Source organism: Vitis vinifera, chromosome 17, assembly GCF_030704535.1.
Source record: "Vitis vinifera cultivar Pinot Noir 40024 chromosome 17, ASM3070453v1".
NCBI lineage: Eukaryota > Viridiplantae > Streptophyta > Magnoliopsida > Vitales > Vitaceae > Vitis > Vitis vinifera.
Window position 1 is genome coordinate 16,802,489 of NC_081821.1, and position 16,606 is coordinate 16,819,094.

At 32.1% G+C, this 16,606-nt stretch overlaps 1 protein-coding gene across 3 annotated transcripts; it reads right to left on the reverse strand.

The window, feature by feature from the left end:
- Positions 1-6,766: 6,766 nt before the first annotated feature.
- LOC104882422 (uncharacterized) lies at positions 6,767-8,484 on the reverse strand. Of its 3 annotated transcripts, none has more exons than XR_788130.3 (3): positions 7,906-8,483; positions 7,414-7,524; positions 6,767-7,342 (listed from the first exon to the last, which is right to left on the reverse strand). XR_788130.3 is itself a non-coding variant. In XM_010665607.3 (3 exons), exons 1-3 carry the CDS (start codon positions 8,274-8,276, stop codon positions 7,230-7,232), a joined length of 429 nt encoding a protein of 142 aa, XP_010663909.1. In that variant the 5' UTR covers positions 8,277-8,484; the 3' UTR covers positions 6,767-7,229. The 3 variants fall into 3 exon arrangements, 2 of the variants coding, with proteins under 2 accessions (XP_010663909.1, XP_010663908.1); XM_010665607.3 differs by having other exon boundaries at positions 6,767-7,330; positions 8,060-8,484; XM_010665606.3 differs by having other exon boundaries at positions 8,060-8,478.
- Between the last annotated feature and the right edge of the window lie 8,122 nt (positions 8,485-16,606).

Here is a 16,606-nt window from a genome sequence, read left to right on the forward strand (position 1 = left end):
TGTTCCCAAACCTTAAATTCCAAGTGTTGAAAAATTAAATCAATATCCTTGGAAGTCTTGTAAACCCATGATCTTTCGTCTTATGGCTTTTTCTTAATCTTGGCACACTTCTAGTGGGGGAAAGAGAGGGTGTAGGCTACAACTCTCTTTTTCTTTGGAGGTGGAAGACAACTCTATGAAAACCCTAACCCCTAAGAGAGTATTTATAGGGTTCCCCTATGGGCTTAAGTGACTTGAGCTCACTAAGGGCTTGAGCCACTTAATCTAGCCTAAAATGAGTCTTGATTGATTAATTAACCCAAAAGTCCTATTAATTAATCAATTAACCTAATCTAAACACCTTAGAAAGAAAAAAAGGAGAAGAGAAAAAGTGAATGTATGTTTGTGTATATTGACATTTGAGAGTTGTTTGTTGGATTTGTCTATTGTCGAGGGTTTGTGTGAGAGTTCTATGAGATGAGTGACCTTTGCCTAGGGACTTCGGATTATTATCCATTCCCATCATTCCATCTATTAGTGATGTGATCTTTTCTCATGTTTTGTATATGAGTTGATCAACATTCTTTTGTCTCTATATTTGCCTCCTTTTACCCTCATTATTTCTCCTATTCTATTTCTTTTGGTTTGCTTTCTTGTTTTACTCTTACACTGATCCACATTTCAGATTTGATACCTTCTTCGCATCACTCTTACATATCTTGTTGATCATTTAACATTTCTTTATTTCATTCTTCTTGCTAGTATATTCATATTAGACATCTTTAGGTCCATGGTTCATGAGATTTTCTATCAATATTGCATTTTATGCATAAGGGTATAGGATTTTACCATTAGGTTTATTGAGCCTAGTTTCCTTTCATTTCTTCACCCTATTACCCTAGCCTATGTTATATCCCGGGTCTTAAGTCCAACCTTAGGCTACAACATCACATATCATGTTTGATATCTCACACATGGGTGATATTCAAGATTGGTTGGAGATCACTTGGATTATCATGGAGCAAGAGTTGTGGTAGGACCTTATATTGGGGCATAGCCACCTTGGAGAGCCATTATTGGATATGCAGGCACTCTGCTTGATATCCTACATTGGGGCACCCCTCCTAATTAGTGGTTGATTTTTGAGATGACAATTTACATCAGGGCATCTTAGCAGTGATTGATTTGGAGACATTGCCCTACACTAAGGCATAACCCTATCATCGGTGATGGTTGATTTTTTTGAGATGTCCTATATTGGGGCATACCCCTCTTAGTCAGTGGTAGATTTTCGAGATGACGGTTTACATCACGGCATAGCCATCCTTTGGTGATGATTAGATTCATTCTTTTTATTGGAGCATGGCGAGTAGTATGTAGATTATTGGGTAACTTTATATTATCATTCTTTTACACAAGGGCATATTCTTCTCAGTTGATGATGGATTTTTTATGTATAACAGTTGATTTGGAGGAAATCAAATTTTCTTTTCATATTGGAGTGTGAAATGTAGTTGGGAGATTTCCTTTAATGTGATTATACATAGATATAACTCTCTCATTAATGTTGATAGATTTTTGAGATGATTTGATAAGGATATAGCCACTTCGGAGTGCTTATAGTGGAGCATAGTCATTTAAGAGATTGTTTTACATTGCGCCATAACCCTTTCATCAGTGATTAATCTTAGGGATACCAGCTTACAATGAGACATAACCATGTAAGAGAGTGTTTTTGTTAAGACATAACACTTTGCTTGATTTCCCACAATGGGGCTTACTCATTCTTAGGAGGAGATAAGATACTCCATTCATGTTACAGTATAAGGAGACTTTGAGGAGCGTAGTTTCATTTTGATCACTTGATGTAAAGGAAGTGTGTTAAAGTAAACTAAGACCATAGTAGTTTCTTAAGTAGAAATTAACATAAGCTCTTTATGAGTTAAAATATGTCAATTGATCACACAATAGGAGGATTTGTAACTCAAGGATGGTATAGATAATCTTAAGAGGTTTATAGTGGTCACCTTGTTAGATTACAAACATTAGTTCATGGAGAGACTATATATAATGGATTGTAGTCACAAACTCAATCACTTTGTACCTTGTTTTTATTTACATAAGGTATTGGAGTGTTGTTGAGTCTCTATAATAAGATGTTGAGTTAAGTTCATAATTGGATTATAAAGGAGCCGGTATTGTCCTATGGGTTCCAATGGTCCTCGTTTGAGCTCATATACCTTGATGGAATGATTTATGAGGGTTAGATTGGTTCTTGGTTCACTTATGTGCATAAGGGAATTTTGGTAAATAGGTAAGCTTGCACAAGAGTTAGTGAATAGTATTTTTGTTGGGTTTGAGCCCCTAAAAGTAAGACATGATATGACAAAGTCATATTTGATTGTTCCCTTGCTAACCCTTTTATACATTGGCATTGATTTGAGAATTCAACCCATATATTTTATATTGTATATGACTTGAGTGCATTAGGAGTTGCATAGAGGATACAAGTCATAGGTTCCTTGTAAGTAGATAAGTTATCCATAGTTAGTTCATCGATTTAGGCAATCTAGTAGAGACTATAGTGTACTACCTCTTAATTAGAGGGATGACTTGTCTTGTCCATTAGAATCAATTTCCCATGGCAAGTGCACTTGTGGACCCTCTCCTGATCCATCGACCGGCGTGACTCGCGATTAAAAATATGTGGACAAAAAGTGTTTTTCGAGTTTTGGAAAATTTGTCCCCGATGAGGAACGATTTTGTTTGGAGTCTCCACTTACTTTTTATTTTTATTTTTGAAATGAGGAAAATTAAGTAAGAACAAAAACCCCTTAATGACTCCAATTAAGAAAAAGCGGTCCGCGAAACTCGATTTCTGGGTCCGGGGATCAGGTTACCTATTAGGAAGGTACCTCATGCGAGGTAGCACCCCTATAGGCCTGGGGTTGGGTCTCTACTAGTGAATTGGGTACATTGGAGCATATGGGTCAAAGATCAGTCAATCCCCTCTAGGCTATATATGTAACCTCTAATCTCCACCAAACGGCCACCAAAATGCAGCCATGAAACTATGTTACGTGGCTGAAATTTAGCAATTCCAATTCCATTGACTTTCAGCTGGGAATTAACATCTTTTCCACTTGAATTTCATCCACTAACAGCCACAAATTCCATAATTCTCCATAAAAAAATTCAGTTTCCAAAGATCAATTATAGGCCACCGAATTCATGAAAGTCACATGCATTTTTTCATTGAAAAAAAGATTCATCAATTCAAATATTTAATAGCCACCACTTTCACTCATTCTTACTATTAAAATAACAATTCAAGCCTCCAAAGGTCTCACCATGTTGCTGCCACCTTTTCCATTAAATTTAACAATGCGGCATGAACTTCTACCCCAAATCTCCATGTCCAACCTTGAATTTTAACCAATTACATCATTTAGAACCTTAGCAAATCTATACTTGAAATTTCAGCCATGATTTTCATTAAAAATTTCAGCAAATAATCACTTGAATTTCAGTCATGGTTTTCATTAAAATTTCAGCATTTCTCTCACTACAAGAAAAAGAGTCATTGTTGACATATATTATCTTTACTTAAAGTAGTATATGTCAATATTTTTTATTTAAATGGGCAACTATGACATATAAAACTTAGTTAAAAGAAATAATGACATATATGAATTCCAGTTATTATTCCATGACTTATAACGATGCAACCTTGACAGAGAATTTATAAGTCAATATAAAATTAATATATTTGTATGTCAAGGTAGCTAAATAAAGGCAATAATGACATATATGGAATTTACTAAAATTTTCTTTAATTTATAGTAATACAATCTTGATAGAAAAATTATAAGTCAATATATATAGTTAAAATATTCGTATGTCAAGGTTGGTAAAAGCTATCTTGACAAATAATTTATAAGTCAATGTAATTTCATTTATAAATCTATTAAGGTTATATTAGTAAATATTGAAAATCTCACTTCTCATTTTTTTTTTTCTTTTAATTCTATCTAGACCCATTCCCATCTAGAAGCAACTTGAAAGAAAATCCTAAGAGGCCACCATTAAAAATTTTGTGAAAAGTTAAAATATTTTTCATGAAAATTTATTGGATTAGATATTTATTCTCCTTGCAAATATATATCCTTTATAAGGTTTAAATTTTTGTTTTTTTTTTTGTTTTTTTTTTTTTTTGCATTTTTTATGACATTTATTAAATGATGTAACATGACTTCCTTTTATTTGGTTTATTATTGCAACCATAATAATTATGAAAAAATTCATTATAGTTTTTTAGGAAAATTTGGAACTTAAAAAAAAGTGGTCCTTAATTATTTTAGGAAACTATGGTACTGTTTAGAAGTACCATTATATAATTCATTTGGACAACAAGAGAAGACATAAAAATTGTATATCAAATTTCATTAATTATAATTTTAAAATAATGAAATTGTTTTATATTTATGCATAAAAAGTTGGAAATAAAATATGTAATATTTTTAATTCTCTCTTATCTAAGTCCTAAGGATGCTTTGATCTCATAATATGATATAGACCACTGGCATGAGGTTGTCCATAATCTAACCTTAAATATGAATGAAAATTTCTTTGATCTTGAGCTCGGGTTGTGCAAGGAATGCTTACTCAAGGTTCAAGAACATTAATCAAAGGAACATGAAATTAAAGCCAAGTGAAAGGCCCATGAAATCTCCGTCTTTGATCTTGCAGCAATTCAGCTGCGCACTCTCTGTTTTTGCTCCTCATGGCATGTTCTGCTGGTACACACCCCATTGGTCCAGTGCCCGTCACAAAAACCCTTCGTGCTCCAAGCTTATATAGCCTTTGCAACTATAAGTTTAGACCATACATATAAGTCACTAAAATATATAACATTAATACATTGTATTTTGTTAGAAAATGGGACAACCCAACGCACAAAATAGTAATAGTGCTTATTTATAAAGTTTACATGCATTGGAAAAGGCTCTAATGTAACAAGTGTCTCTACCTACCAAAACAAGTCTCTTGTGATAGACTATCATATATGCAATACCATAATGCATTTGCCCTCAACTCATCCCCAATTCCTCATTAGATTCAATAGTGAATATTTTATGCAGATTAGGCCAAAATGTAACACATGCTGGGGAGAATTACCATTAGATTTTTTCGGCACTTGGAGATGAGATAGCAAACATAATTGGGAAGAGTAAATTGGCGAGATCTTGTAGAGTTGGGCACCAAGTAGTAGTTGTTGACAAAGTCGTTTCTGCCTAGAGTGATGAGGACGAGTGCTTTAAACAAAAGGAAACAAGACATGTTGGCCACATATTATTAAAGAACACCTGGGAGAAGTGGAATGTACAAGTTGCACCATGTATGGAAGGCTAATAAAAAGTTATTTCTAAATCGTAATTATTTTTTTAGATTTTAAACAAAAGGAAACAATACATGTTGACCACAGATTATTGAAGAACACATGGGAGAAGTGGAATATAAGGATGCAGCACATACCAAAGGCTACTGCCTGAAAATGATGACAGACCAAGCTTGAAAAAGAAAGTGAAGCACAGGGTTGTCTCTGAAGAAATTATTAGTTGGAAAAACGAACTCAAAATCTCGTTAGTAATAGGATATCACCCTTGAGATTGTGGACCAAAAGCGAGATGGATGGACTCTCCCTATGTCCTCATCTTCCCTTTTCCGGTTCAAGGTGGCCACCTCAACGCCATGCTTAAACTCACCCAAATACTGCGTGTTGAGCCTCCAGCTCAAATACCATTGCCACAGTTTTTTTAATCCATACAACTTACAAGAAAAACAGAAGCATTCCAAATTCTAGTAAATGACATGCAAAAAATAAGTAAAGAAAACAACATAAAATCACAAACGCATAAACAAAATGATTCAAATGGTTCACCCAATAAAGCTGTATTGATAGGCAAGGGCAGTGAACAAACTTCACCAATTATATAAAAAAAATTTCCCAACCACAAAAAAAATTATGTCTAATATAATAACTTAATATTATAAATTAAAATAAAATTAATTTTGATAAATCAAATTAATGACTTAAAGCTTAAACATAATTTAACTTAATATTAAGTTTTAACAAATATAGTTTTAATTAAAAAAAAAAAGAAGTTTCATTTGAAATGATTTTACTATATCTTGGGTTTTTTTTTTTTTGGAAATTTTCATTAGGATTGCAATATGAGTAGGCCCAAGCCATCCAATCTAGAGCCCAGGTTGACCTAGAAAAAAATTAAAGAGCCTCGTCATTGTCATTCTACTGTATATCATCCTAATCCTTGACTGACTTAAATTTAGAAAAAGGAATGAGAAAATCAAAACCACACACACAAAAACAAAAGGGAAGAAAGACTATGCATTGAGCGAGTGGGAGGAGATGTATTCTATCGTGGGAAAAGAATCTGAGTCCACGTCTCTCAAAGTCCACTCTCCACAGCGTGGTCTCTGGTGTAAGAAAAGGGAGACGAGGACCAAGGAAAAAGCCGAAGGAAAATTGCAGCTGGGTTTGATGCCAACCCAACAACACGGACTCGGCCCACACCTAATCCCACAGTCCTCACTCCTCACCCCCGAAACGGCTGATTCCACCGCTATTCTCGCCGTCTAACTTCCTTGCAATTTCTACATCCTCTATCATACAAATATGCTCATCTTATAAAAGAAGTATGCACCATACTGTGATATTTCACGTCACATTTTGATGATTATATTCCAAGGGCAATACACATACTACTGCATAAACAAAGGGGCAAATTTCAAGGAACAATTTTTAGTTTCACAACAAACATTTTCTTGACCATACAAAAAATAAGGGGAAATTATTGAAAGCTAAAATGGTACTGGTAGAAGAGAGGAAACAAAGAGATGTAAGCAGGGCAACTCTCTTTTGTTAACATCTCTAACATTATTACAAGCGCTTTTCCAAAAGGCCAATCCCCGCCCCCCACCAACCACTAATCGTACCTAAATCATCATCATTCCTAATGATAACCCTTATAGACTCTCTACTTTTCCCTCCCAGACAACTTTTATTCCTTTCCTTTTTCCAAATTCTCACCCTTGAAATCCTGAAAAACCAAAGAAGAAAAATCTCAGCAATATTTTGCTTTTGATCATTGTCTATCATTTTTTTCCTTTTCCTTTTTTCTATGTGACTTGAGCATTTCATCATAAGATTAGAGGGGCTTCATCAAGTGTCAGTGAGTCCATCCCCGAGGAACATCCATCTCCTGGTGCTTCATTGCAGGAGGCGCCGGCCAGTGCTGCTTCTGCGGTGGATACAGGCTGTTCCTTCGCCCTGGTGCCGCATCTACAGTGATCATTAACAAGATGTTTATTGAAAAAAAAAGATCAATTATCAAAGGGAAGTTTGTATAGTACCATGTTGCAGAGAGAAACGGCCACCCAGTGATGGTGATACAACACCCATTTCATCAAAGTTGAGTTTCAGGGCCTGGGCTACTCTGGCTGCTATAAGGGCAGTGGAGCATCCTGATTAAACCACAGGACACAACAATTAGAACAACTCCCAAGTGCCCATTAGAAAAAGGAAAAATGAGAACATGGGAAAGCAAACGGCAAAGATGCAAGAAGAAAATCTGTGAAAAGACCCGGCAAGTGGTCCCAAAAGAACTATTCCGGTTCACATTGTCAGGTTATATCCAAGAAATAAAAAAAATAAAAACCAGAAGATTAATCAGAATCTTTGAAATCAAACCATGCCATGAAAAGAATCAAAATTCAAAGCAAGTTGTGGATATTTAATGCAGTGGAGGTGTATTTTAAAATGAATAGTAACAGATCAGACAGAGAGAGAAGACAATAAGCAGGTTAAGAAAAGGCTCAAACGACCCAAATGGGCGAAAATGGTACCCTGTTTCTTGCGTGAATCTAAAGGGTTGCCGGTTCCACGAGGGAAGAAAACACCGGTGCCACAAGACCCACTTCTGGAATCAGACCCAGGAAGGAAAATGGCCCTCACACCATAAAGCTTGAAACAAAAACTGTTTTAATTCAATTGATTTACCCCAAAGTCCACAAAAATTAATATCTAAAACAAGAGCTGAACACTTGTTGCATGTCGGATTCCCCACGGTGAGTTCCGATGGAGTTGACAACTGAGTTCTACATGATGAGCTTAAAAAACGTTTGGGTCGAGCCATCCCCTCCACCTCTTCACGAATCATTTGCTGCATATTGAAACTGCTATGGTGTTTAGTTTGAAGGAAAGAAGAAGACGACATCACAGTGAGAGTAGGTGCTGCTGATCTAAATGTGCATGCGTGGAGGGATAAAGAGGGAGAATTAATGGACAGGAAGCATGGATATCATTATGACAAATGGGTTTTGGGCAGCCCAAAGCATGGGCTGTGTCAGAAGAAAGAGGCGTGATGTCTGATGAAGGTGGTAGGGATAGGCTTTTTTTGATTGCCTAAAGAATAGGTTGTTGCAGGGTATGGCATGGTCTAAAGCACTTGTCTTGAGCAACTAAAAATAAGCTTTAAAGAGAGAGTGGTATGGCAGATACGTTTTAAGCCATCTGAAATATGAGCAGTAACAAGTAGCAACAAAGCACAATTGATGGGTGAGAGAAATGGGAAGCTAGGCTACTATTGATGGACGGAGCACAATTGATGGGTGAGAGAAATGGGAAGCTAGGCTATGGACGGTTGATGCATGGGTTAGTTTAAGGTGTGTTTGGTATGTTTTAAATTAGATGAAATCTAAGTATAAATATTTCATAAAATCATACAAGTTGCATATTTGTTTTTGATTTAGAAAATTAATTTATTTTATGTTTTGATATGTGAATTTTAATATCATATAAACTTTACTTATGATTCATGATATCTAAAAATAATAACTATTTTGGCATGTTTATTATAAAAAAAAAATAACACATTTTGTTTTATATTTTAAGACATGAATTAAATAACCATAATAAACTCAAATTTTAATTTTGTTTTTGGTTCATAAAGTATTAAAAAGAGAATTGCTTTGATATATTAATAAACTAAAATCTTTATTTTGATTTAGGATTCCTGTGATGTTAAAAAAATTAAATTATTTTATCATAAAATAAAGCTTTGAATATATATTTAATAACCTTAACATATTATTTCTCAATTTAATCATTCAATATATTGATTAATACCTCAATTTCTATAATTTATAAGATAAAGTTAACAAAAAAACTTGAATCTTATTAAATCATTCTTAAAAAAGAAAAAAAAGAAAAAAAAAAGAAGAAAAAACTCATTCCAATTCATTATCAAAACCTTATTGTATTTTATATTTTTAAAGAATATGATATCAATTATTATATTATTTTAAAACATGAATTTATTTGTAAGAATTAAGGTTTTAGAATTCTAAACAAACCTAAATATGCTGTAAATCAATAATAATAATATAAAAAAAAAAACAAAGTCTTAAACTAATAACTAAGAGTCACTACACACAAAATAGGGATCCACTTAGGTGGTGTTTGTTTTTTTGGCTTTTTGCTGAAAACCATTTAGTTTTAGAATTTAGGTTGTTTGTTTTTTTACTTTTTCATGACTTATTATAAACTTTTTACTAAATAGAAAAAGCTAGAATATGTGGCTTTTTCAAAATAGAAAAAATAACACAATGATTTTTTTTTACTTTTTAATACTTAATAGAAATAAAATACTACAAAAAACAAACAACCTAATATTTAATACTATTAAGTATTAAGGTTCTATTTAGAATTAAGTAAAAAAATAAACACCACCTTAGTCTCCCCAAAATATCTAATTGAAAATCTAAAACTAGTGATCAATATAGTCTTAGTGGACCATCAATTAATAAGAGCTAAACACAACTTAAAAAATGACCACTATTGGACACTAAAGCATCAAAGGATGTAGGAGGACAATCCTATATGGAATGTGTCAAGAGAACAAAATACAAGGTTTATAATATTCTAAGAAAAAAAAAAAACACATTACCATATACATAATTACTTTGTAAAAAATGTTTTCATTAGGATTATAATTGAAATGTTGATATAGAAATTAAATAAGATGTAGAAATTCATTATGTATCTTATATATTATTGTATTTGGATGCCATATTAAATTATAAATAAGAATTCATTGGAAAACAAATATAAATCTTGTTTAACTAACTATCAAATGAAAACTAGATGAAGCAAAATATAATTTTAAAGTATTGTGTTTTCCTTTATTTGTATTTTATAATTTTTAATTTATTTAATCTTTTCAATTTTTTTTTTTAAAAAGGCAAAAAAATTGCTCTTAAGAAGCTCCCTATATTGTTAATGAAAAAACAATTATTTGATAATGTTGTTAATTTTTAAAAATAATATTTAGTTTTTAAAAATGAAACTATATTTTGAATGGTACGGTGGAACTATTACAAAATATTGTTATGATTGACTAAGTTTTCTTACCTCATAAAACAAAAGGTTCTCTCTTCAACTACAAAATGTTTGTTTTGAGATTATTTTATTTTATTTTTTTCTTATTTTCTGTCCTTCTAAGCTTTCTTTTTATTTTATAATTCTCTAATATGTGTTTGTCTTTATATTTATTATAATAATTATAAGAGATGGATGAATACACCTCCCTATTTCAATTTTAATTTTGGATTATTGGTCAAGTTGTAATACCATTATATATATATTATTTCAATTCTTCAAAGTACAGTGATCTTTCTCATTAGCCATTTAAAAAATATATATATTAATACAATAAGCTTTAAAATTTCATTTCCATCTTGAATTTTTTGAATAAAAGATTCTATTAAGAAAATTAGAGGAGAGAATGTATTAAGAAAATTAGGGGAGAGAAAATTGATGAATGTGAGATTTGAAAAAAAAAATGTTATATTAAAACTTCATAAGTCCTTTTCTAATATGTTATGTAATCTAGATTATAATATATGTTATATTAAAAAATATTATTATTTTTTAAATATCCCATTATTCCAACTGGTGGTCTTGGTAGTGAGATACTAAATGAGTATACGTTTACTCAATTCCAAAATTGCAAGAAGCATGACAAAGAGGCTATTGAAAAATATATTGGACATGTTATCCTAGCATCCTGCAAGTGTAAAGGCAATGTTGGAAAAGTTTAGAGTAGAGCCTTGGAGGTGGTGGAGTCACGTCATCAGCATCCTAACTATCAAGTGCTTACATGCTGCATGCTAGATGGGAAGTGGAAGACTACTTATAGGCTATAGGATAGTGGAGAAAATGTCATCTCTCCAATCATCATCCCTAAATTGTTAGCTACTTATAGCTTGTCAAAATATTGAACATTGGTCCCAATCGGTGGAGAAAAAAATAAGTAAAAAATGGGAAAAAAAATCCATAAAAAAGGTGTTGAGTGGGAAAAAAATCCATAAAAAGTTGTTGCTATATATTTAAACGTTTTTTATATATATAATTAGAATCAAGAATAAAAATATCAATAATTATAAATATATTGGTACTTCAATTTTAGGGATATATCGAAAATATCAGAAAAATATGAATGAATATTTTTTCACAAATATGGGTGGAGCAAAAATTATTTAACATTCATAGGAATGCTCAAAAAAACTGTAAAAATGATAAAATAAGCAACAATACACATTTTGAAATTATTTTGTAAGTATAATTGACATAGATGTGATAAAAAGAAAAAAACATAGATAAACAAACATATATCGGTAGATTTAATATTTCAATTTTAAGAATAATAAATATGCATTTTGGAAATGTATAAAGTTAGAATAGAGTTAAAAAAATATTTGTTTTTATTGAATAAAAATAATTTATACATATGACATTGCAATAGGACTTAGTATCAAAATGAAGATCGATATGGTTTTATCATATTGTTAGATGAAGGGAGCCTATTTTGTTGAAGACAATATTTATTTTCAAAATTTTAAAATACTTTTATCATAACATGTTTTATTACATTTTAAATGAAAAATGAAATTAATTTATATCAAATATTTCATTTGAGATTTATTAAAATTATTAATAAATTATCTTATGAAATTAATTTTAATTTCTAAAATATGGCCTTTAGAAAGCAAAATTGCTGATTTCATCAAGCGAAATTTCTCATAATTTGTTTCATTGTTTTTTTTTTTTTTTTTTTGTACTAAATCTAAAAATAAAAAAGGCACCCACTTCCTTTGACTCGGCCATGAAAAAGCCATTTTTGAAGTTGCCTTCCACAAGAGAGAATCCCTAAAAAGGCCATTGTTTCCTCTGCCACTCTCATTGAAGTTGCCTTCCACAAGAGAGAATCCCCAAAAAGGCCATTGTTTCCTCTGCCACTCTCATTCAACGCAGGTACTATTCTAATAAGTTTATTATTACTATTATTATTATTGCAATCTCCATTTGATTCCCATGAAAATCCATCACCCATTCCATTTCCAGGAAGATTCTTCATTTGTTGATTTCGGAGACAATCCATGCAAAACCCCCATGGAAAACCATTAAAAAAAAAAAATGCTTTTTTCTTTGCTTTGTGTGGTTTCTGGATGTGTTGTAAGGGTCTCTTAGCTTTTGTATCATTGGATTTAAATATTATGAACCCTAACTCCACGATTTTTTAGGCAGGCTAAAAAACTCAACATTTACTTGCAAATCATGGTCATATTATTGAATAGCATGTTATGTCTTTTTTTTTTTTTTAAAAAAAAAACAGACAGATTTTGTATCCTGTGCGTGGCTTGGACTAGTAGGAAATATCGGTAAATTTTCCAAAAAATCGATAAAAATACCGATTAATATCGAAATATCAGATAGATTTTGGAAAATTTACCAAAATTTCTGTGGACCAATAATTGGTTACGAATTTTGTGTTGGAGCCGGCTGATCAATGATATTTCTCTCTGAAATAGTATTTTATTTATAATTATTATGAAAGCAATGATAAACAATTTATTAAAAAACATGACAAATTTTATGGTAAAATTATTTATTAATAAAAAATTGTTTATATGAAAAAGATAAACATTAAATATGAAAATTCTAAAATTATTGAAAGAAAAATATTATAAAATAAATATCATAAATAAATTAAAATGGATATTTTATAATTCTAATTTATTTATTACAAAATTCATTATAAAATATTTTATTGCTATGTAATAATGGTCCACAATTACCAACCCATTGTAGAAATAAGCTAAGCTTTCTCAAACTACATGGGTACGTAATGATGATCCTATCTTTTTATCCAAAAAGTAAAACAAGAAACATGAAACCTGGATAAGAAAAAAGGAAACAAACAAGGGGAAAAAGAACTAAGAGTTTTAATGGATATTGATGTTCTATTTGTTGTTTAAAAGCTCATATCCTTGTACCAAAAATGCAGGTCCTCCTAATCATGGGTTAGTTTTTTAATTTCTCAATCACTAGAGGACAATTTCAAGGGACAAGTCTTGTTAAGGTAATTCTTTACTATCTCCTATTTCTCTCTCTCTATACTTTCCCATGAAACTCTAACTTGTCAATACTTCATTTTTTTTTTTAAGGAAATTGAACATATATAATCAAACTTGTAGTTGAGTTATTTGATGGTTAGTAGATTTGGTCTAGTGGGTGGGTTTACTTTTGATTTAATTTGATTCCATTGACTGTGACGTTGATGACTTTATATTTTGAGTATTAACTTTTGTTTGTTTGTGGCCAAGTGTAATTAAATTTCTCTACTCATGAGTTTTCAAGTAAATATATTTCTTTTTTCCGCTACTAGGCAAATAACAAATATATTAAAGGAATTAAATGTATTTCATTTTAATGTGTTAAGGATACTTAGATAGAATTTAAATAAGTTCATGCATGAAACATTAGACTTCCCGTTCTAGCATCCTTGTATGACAAAAATTTCTCTTATTACATGCTAAGGACATTTAAGTTGTCAAAGAATGCAAATGGTTCATTGATGAACTAGTTTGAAGTTGACAACTTGTAACTTAGTCTAGCATGTGAATAAGACTTTTTTTTCTACAAATGATGCTTGAATTGTCCAATTGGACAATATAAGGAAAACATAATATCTTTGAAGTTACGCTCTTATGCTTCATTCATTTTTTAGAAATTTCGACATTCGTTCCTTTTGTTCTCTAGGTGCATATTTGGACAAGGCTGAATAATATGCCTTCTCCATTTTGTGTAATTGGAGAACTATAGGGAAATGCTGTCGAAATTTTTCTAAAATGAAACAAAACATAATAGTAGTTGACATGTAGGGATTATGTTTTCCTATATGGGATAGGAACCACCACCTAAACTAGGAAGTTGGAGATGTTAGAATGCATAAGACATGTAGTTTAAGTTGATTTTAGTTTAACAAGATAGAATCATGAGAGTTAATTATGTTTCTTGGTTTAATATTTTGATATATAAATTTATTTTAATTTTACAGAAATATGCATAATAAATGATCTTCGACGATTCGCTATTGAATAAAGACTTGAAAAAGTGTAACATATATTTATTTCTCATTTGTATGGTAGTGCATAAACTAGATAGGATCATAATTCTATAAAAGAACCACATTTTTTACTTTGGTTCAATACCTAATGAAATTAAATGTATTTAATAAGATGAAATATCATGAACTAATAGGAATTTTAAATGGATAATTTGTGGCATTACCTACAATGACATGAATTGAATATGACAATTTTTATAATTAACTATCTCACTTTGATATACTTGTAGACAACATGGCTATATTACATGATGAATCCTTTTGATATATGACACAACACTAATGTTAAAAGTCCTCATGATTAATTCATTGTGTATTTCAATCATAGAATGGATCGAAGTTGGATGTCTAAAGATAGAATGTCACGGGAGTATGAGGAAGGAGTTGAGTACTTCATTAATTTTGCATTAGAACATTGTCCGAATCAAAGTGGAATTCGTTGTCCTTGTATGCGATGTGGAAACTTAATACATCATACACCTAACAAGATTCGGGAACATATGTTTTTCAATGGTATTGACCAAAGTTATCATACATGGTATTGGCATGGAGAAGCAGGTCCTACTAGTAGACAACCAACTGAAATGGCACAATGTTATGACACGATGGATTGTGGTGACGTTGCTAGTACAGTACAAATGGTTCATGTTATAGATGATGAGTTCATGACTGACCCAATGTCATTTAAAAAATTGCTTGAAGATGCTGAAAAACCTTTGTATCCTGGTTGTATAAAGTTCACAAAGCTTTCTGCATTAGTTAAATTGTACAATGTGAAGGCACGGTATGGGTGGTCAGATAAAAGTTTTTCAGATTTACTCCAAATATTAGGGGATATGCTACCGGTCAACAATGAGATGCCCTTATCCATGTATGAGGCAAAGAAAACATTGAATGCATTAGGGATGGAATACAAAAAGATACATGCATGCCCAAATGATTGCATACTATACAGGAATGAGTTAAATGATGCATCTTTATGTCCTACTTGTGGAGCGTCAAGGTGGAAGGTAAACAAAGTTGGGGCAAGAAACACTAAGAGGATTCCTGCAAAAGTGTTGTGGTATTTCCCACCCATCCCTAGGTTTAAGAGGATGTTTCAATCTCCCAAAATAGCCAAAGACCTAAAATGTCATGCAAAAGGTAGAGAAAATGATGGTAAGCTTCGACACCCAGTGGATTCCCCAACATGGCAACTAGTGAACCAAATGTGGCCTGAATTTGCTTTAGATTGTAGGAACCTTAGACTTGCTATTTCAGCAGATGGTATCAATCCTCATAGCTCCATGACCAGTAGGTATAGTTGTTGGCCTGTTCTCACAATAACTTACAACCTTCCCCCTTGGTTATGTATGAAGAGGAAATTCATGATGTTATCTTTGCTAATATCAGGACCACGACAGCCTGGTAAGGATATTGATGTTTATTTGGCACCATTAGTCGATGATTTGAAAGCATTGTGGGAGGTAGGGGTGAAAGCCTATGATGCACATCAACGAGAGTTCTTCACATTAAAGGCTATTTTGTTATGGACGATTAATGATTTCCCTGCATATGGGAACTTGTCTGGTTGCACTGTTAAGGGATATCATGCTTGTCCAATATGTGGTGAAGAAACAAATTCACATTGGCTAAAACATGGGAATAAGAACTCATATACCGGCCATAGAAGGTTTCTTCCATGCAACCATCCATTTAGAAAGCAAAAAAAGGCATTTAATGGTGAACAAGAGTTTAGGTTACCTCCAAAAGAACTTACCGGAGAGGAAATATTTACAAAGGTTGATATGATTCATAACTCATGGGGAAAGAAAAAGAAGGTTAAACAATGTGAATCCTTTGCTAATCCTACAAGTTGCTGGAAAAAGAAGTCTATATTTTTTGAACTTGAATACTGGAAATATTTTTATATCCGACACAACTTGGATGTCATGCATATAGAGAAGAATGTTTGCGAGAGCATCATCGGAACCGTGCTTAACATTCCAGGTAAAACAAAGGATGGAGTAAAGTCTCGACTTGATCTTCTCGAAATGGGCTTAAGGCCTGACTTAGCACCAACCTTTGGGTTGAAGCGA

Bases quoted from the DNA above. Each gene is read 5' to 3' on its own strand.
- LOC104882422 (XM_010665606.3), bottom strand. From the start codon at position 8,276: ATGTCGTCTTCTTCTTTCCTTCAAACTAAACACCATAGCAGTTTCAAT. The intron at 7,525-8,059 runs GTAAATCAATTG...TGGTTTAATCAG, and splicing joins TAATTTTTGTGGACTTTGGG to GATGCTCCACTGCCCTTATA. The intron at 7,343-7,413 runs GTACTATACAAA...TGATCACTGTAG, and splicing joins CCGTTTCTCTCTGCAACATG to ATGCGGCACCAGGGCGAAGG.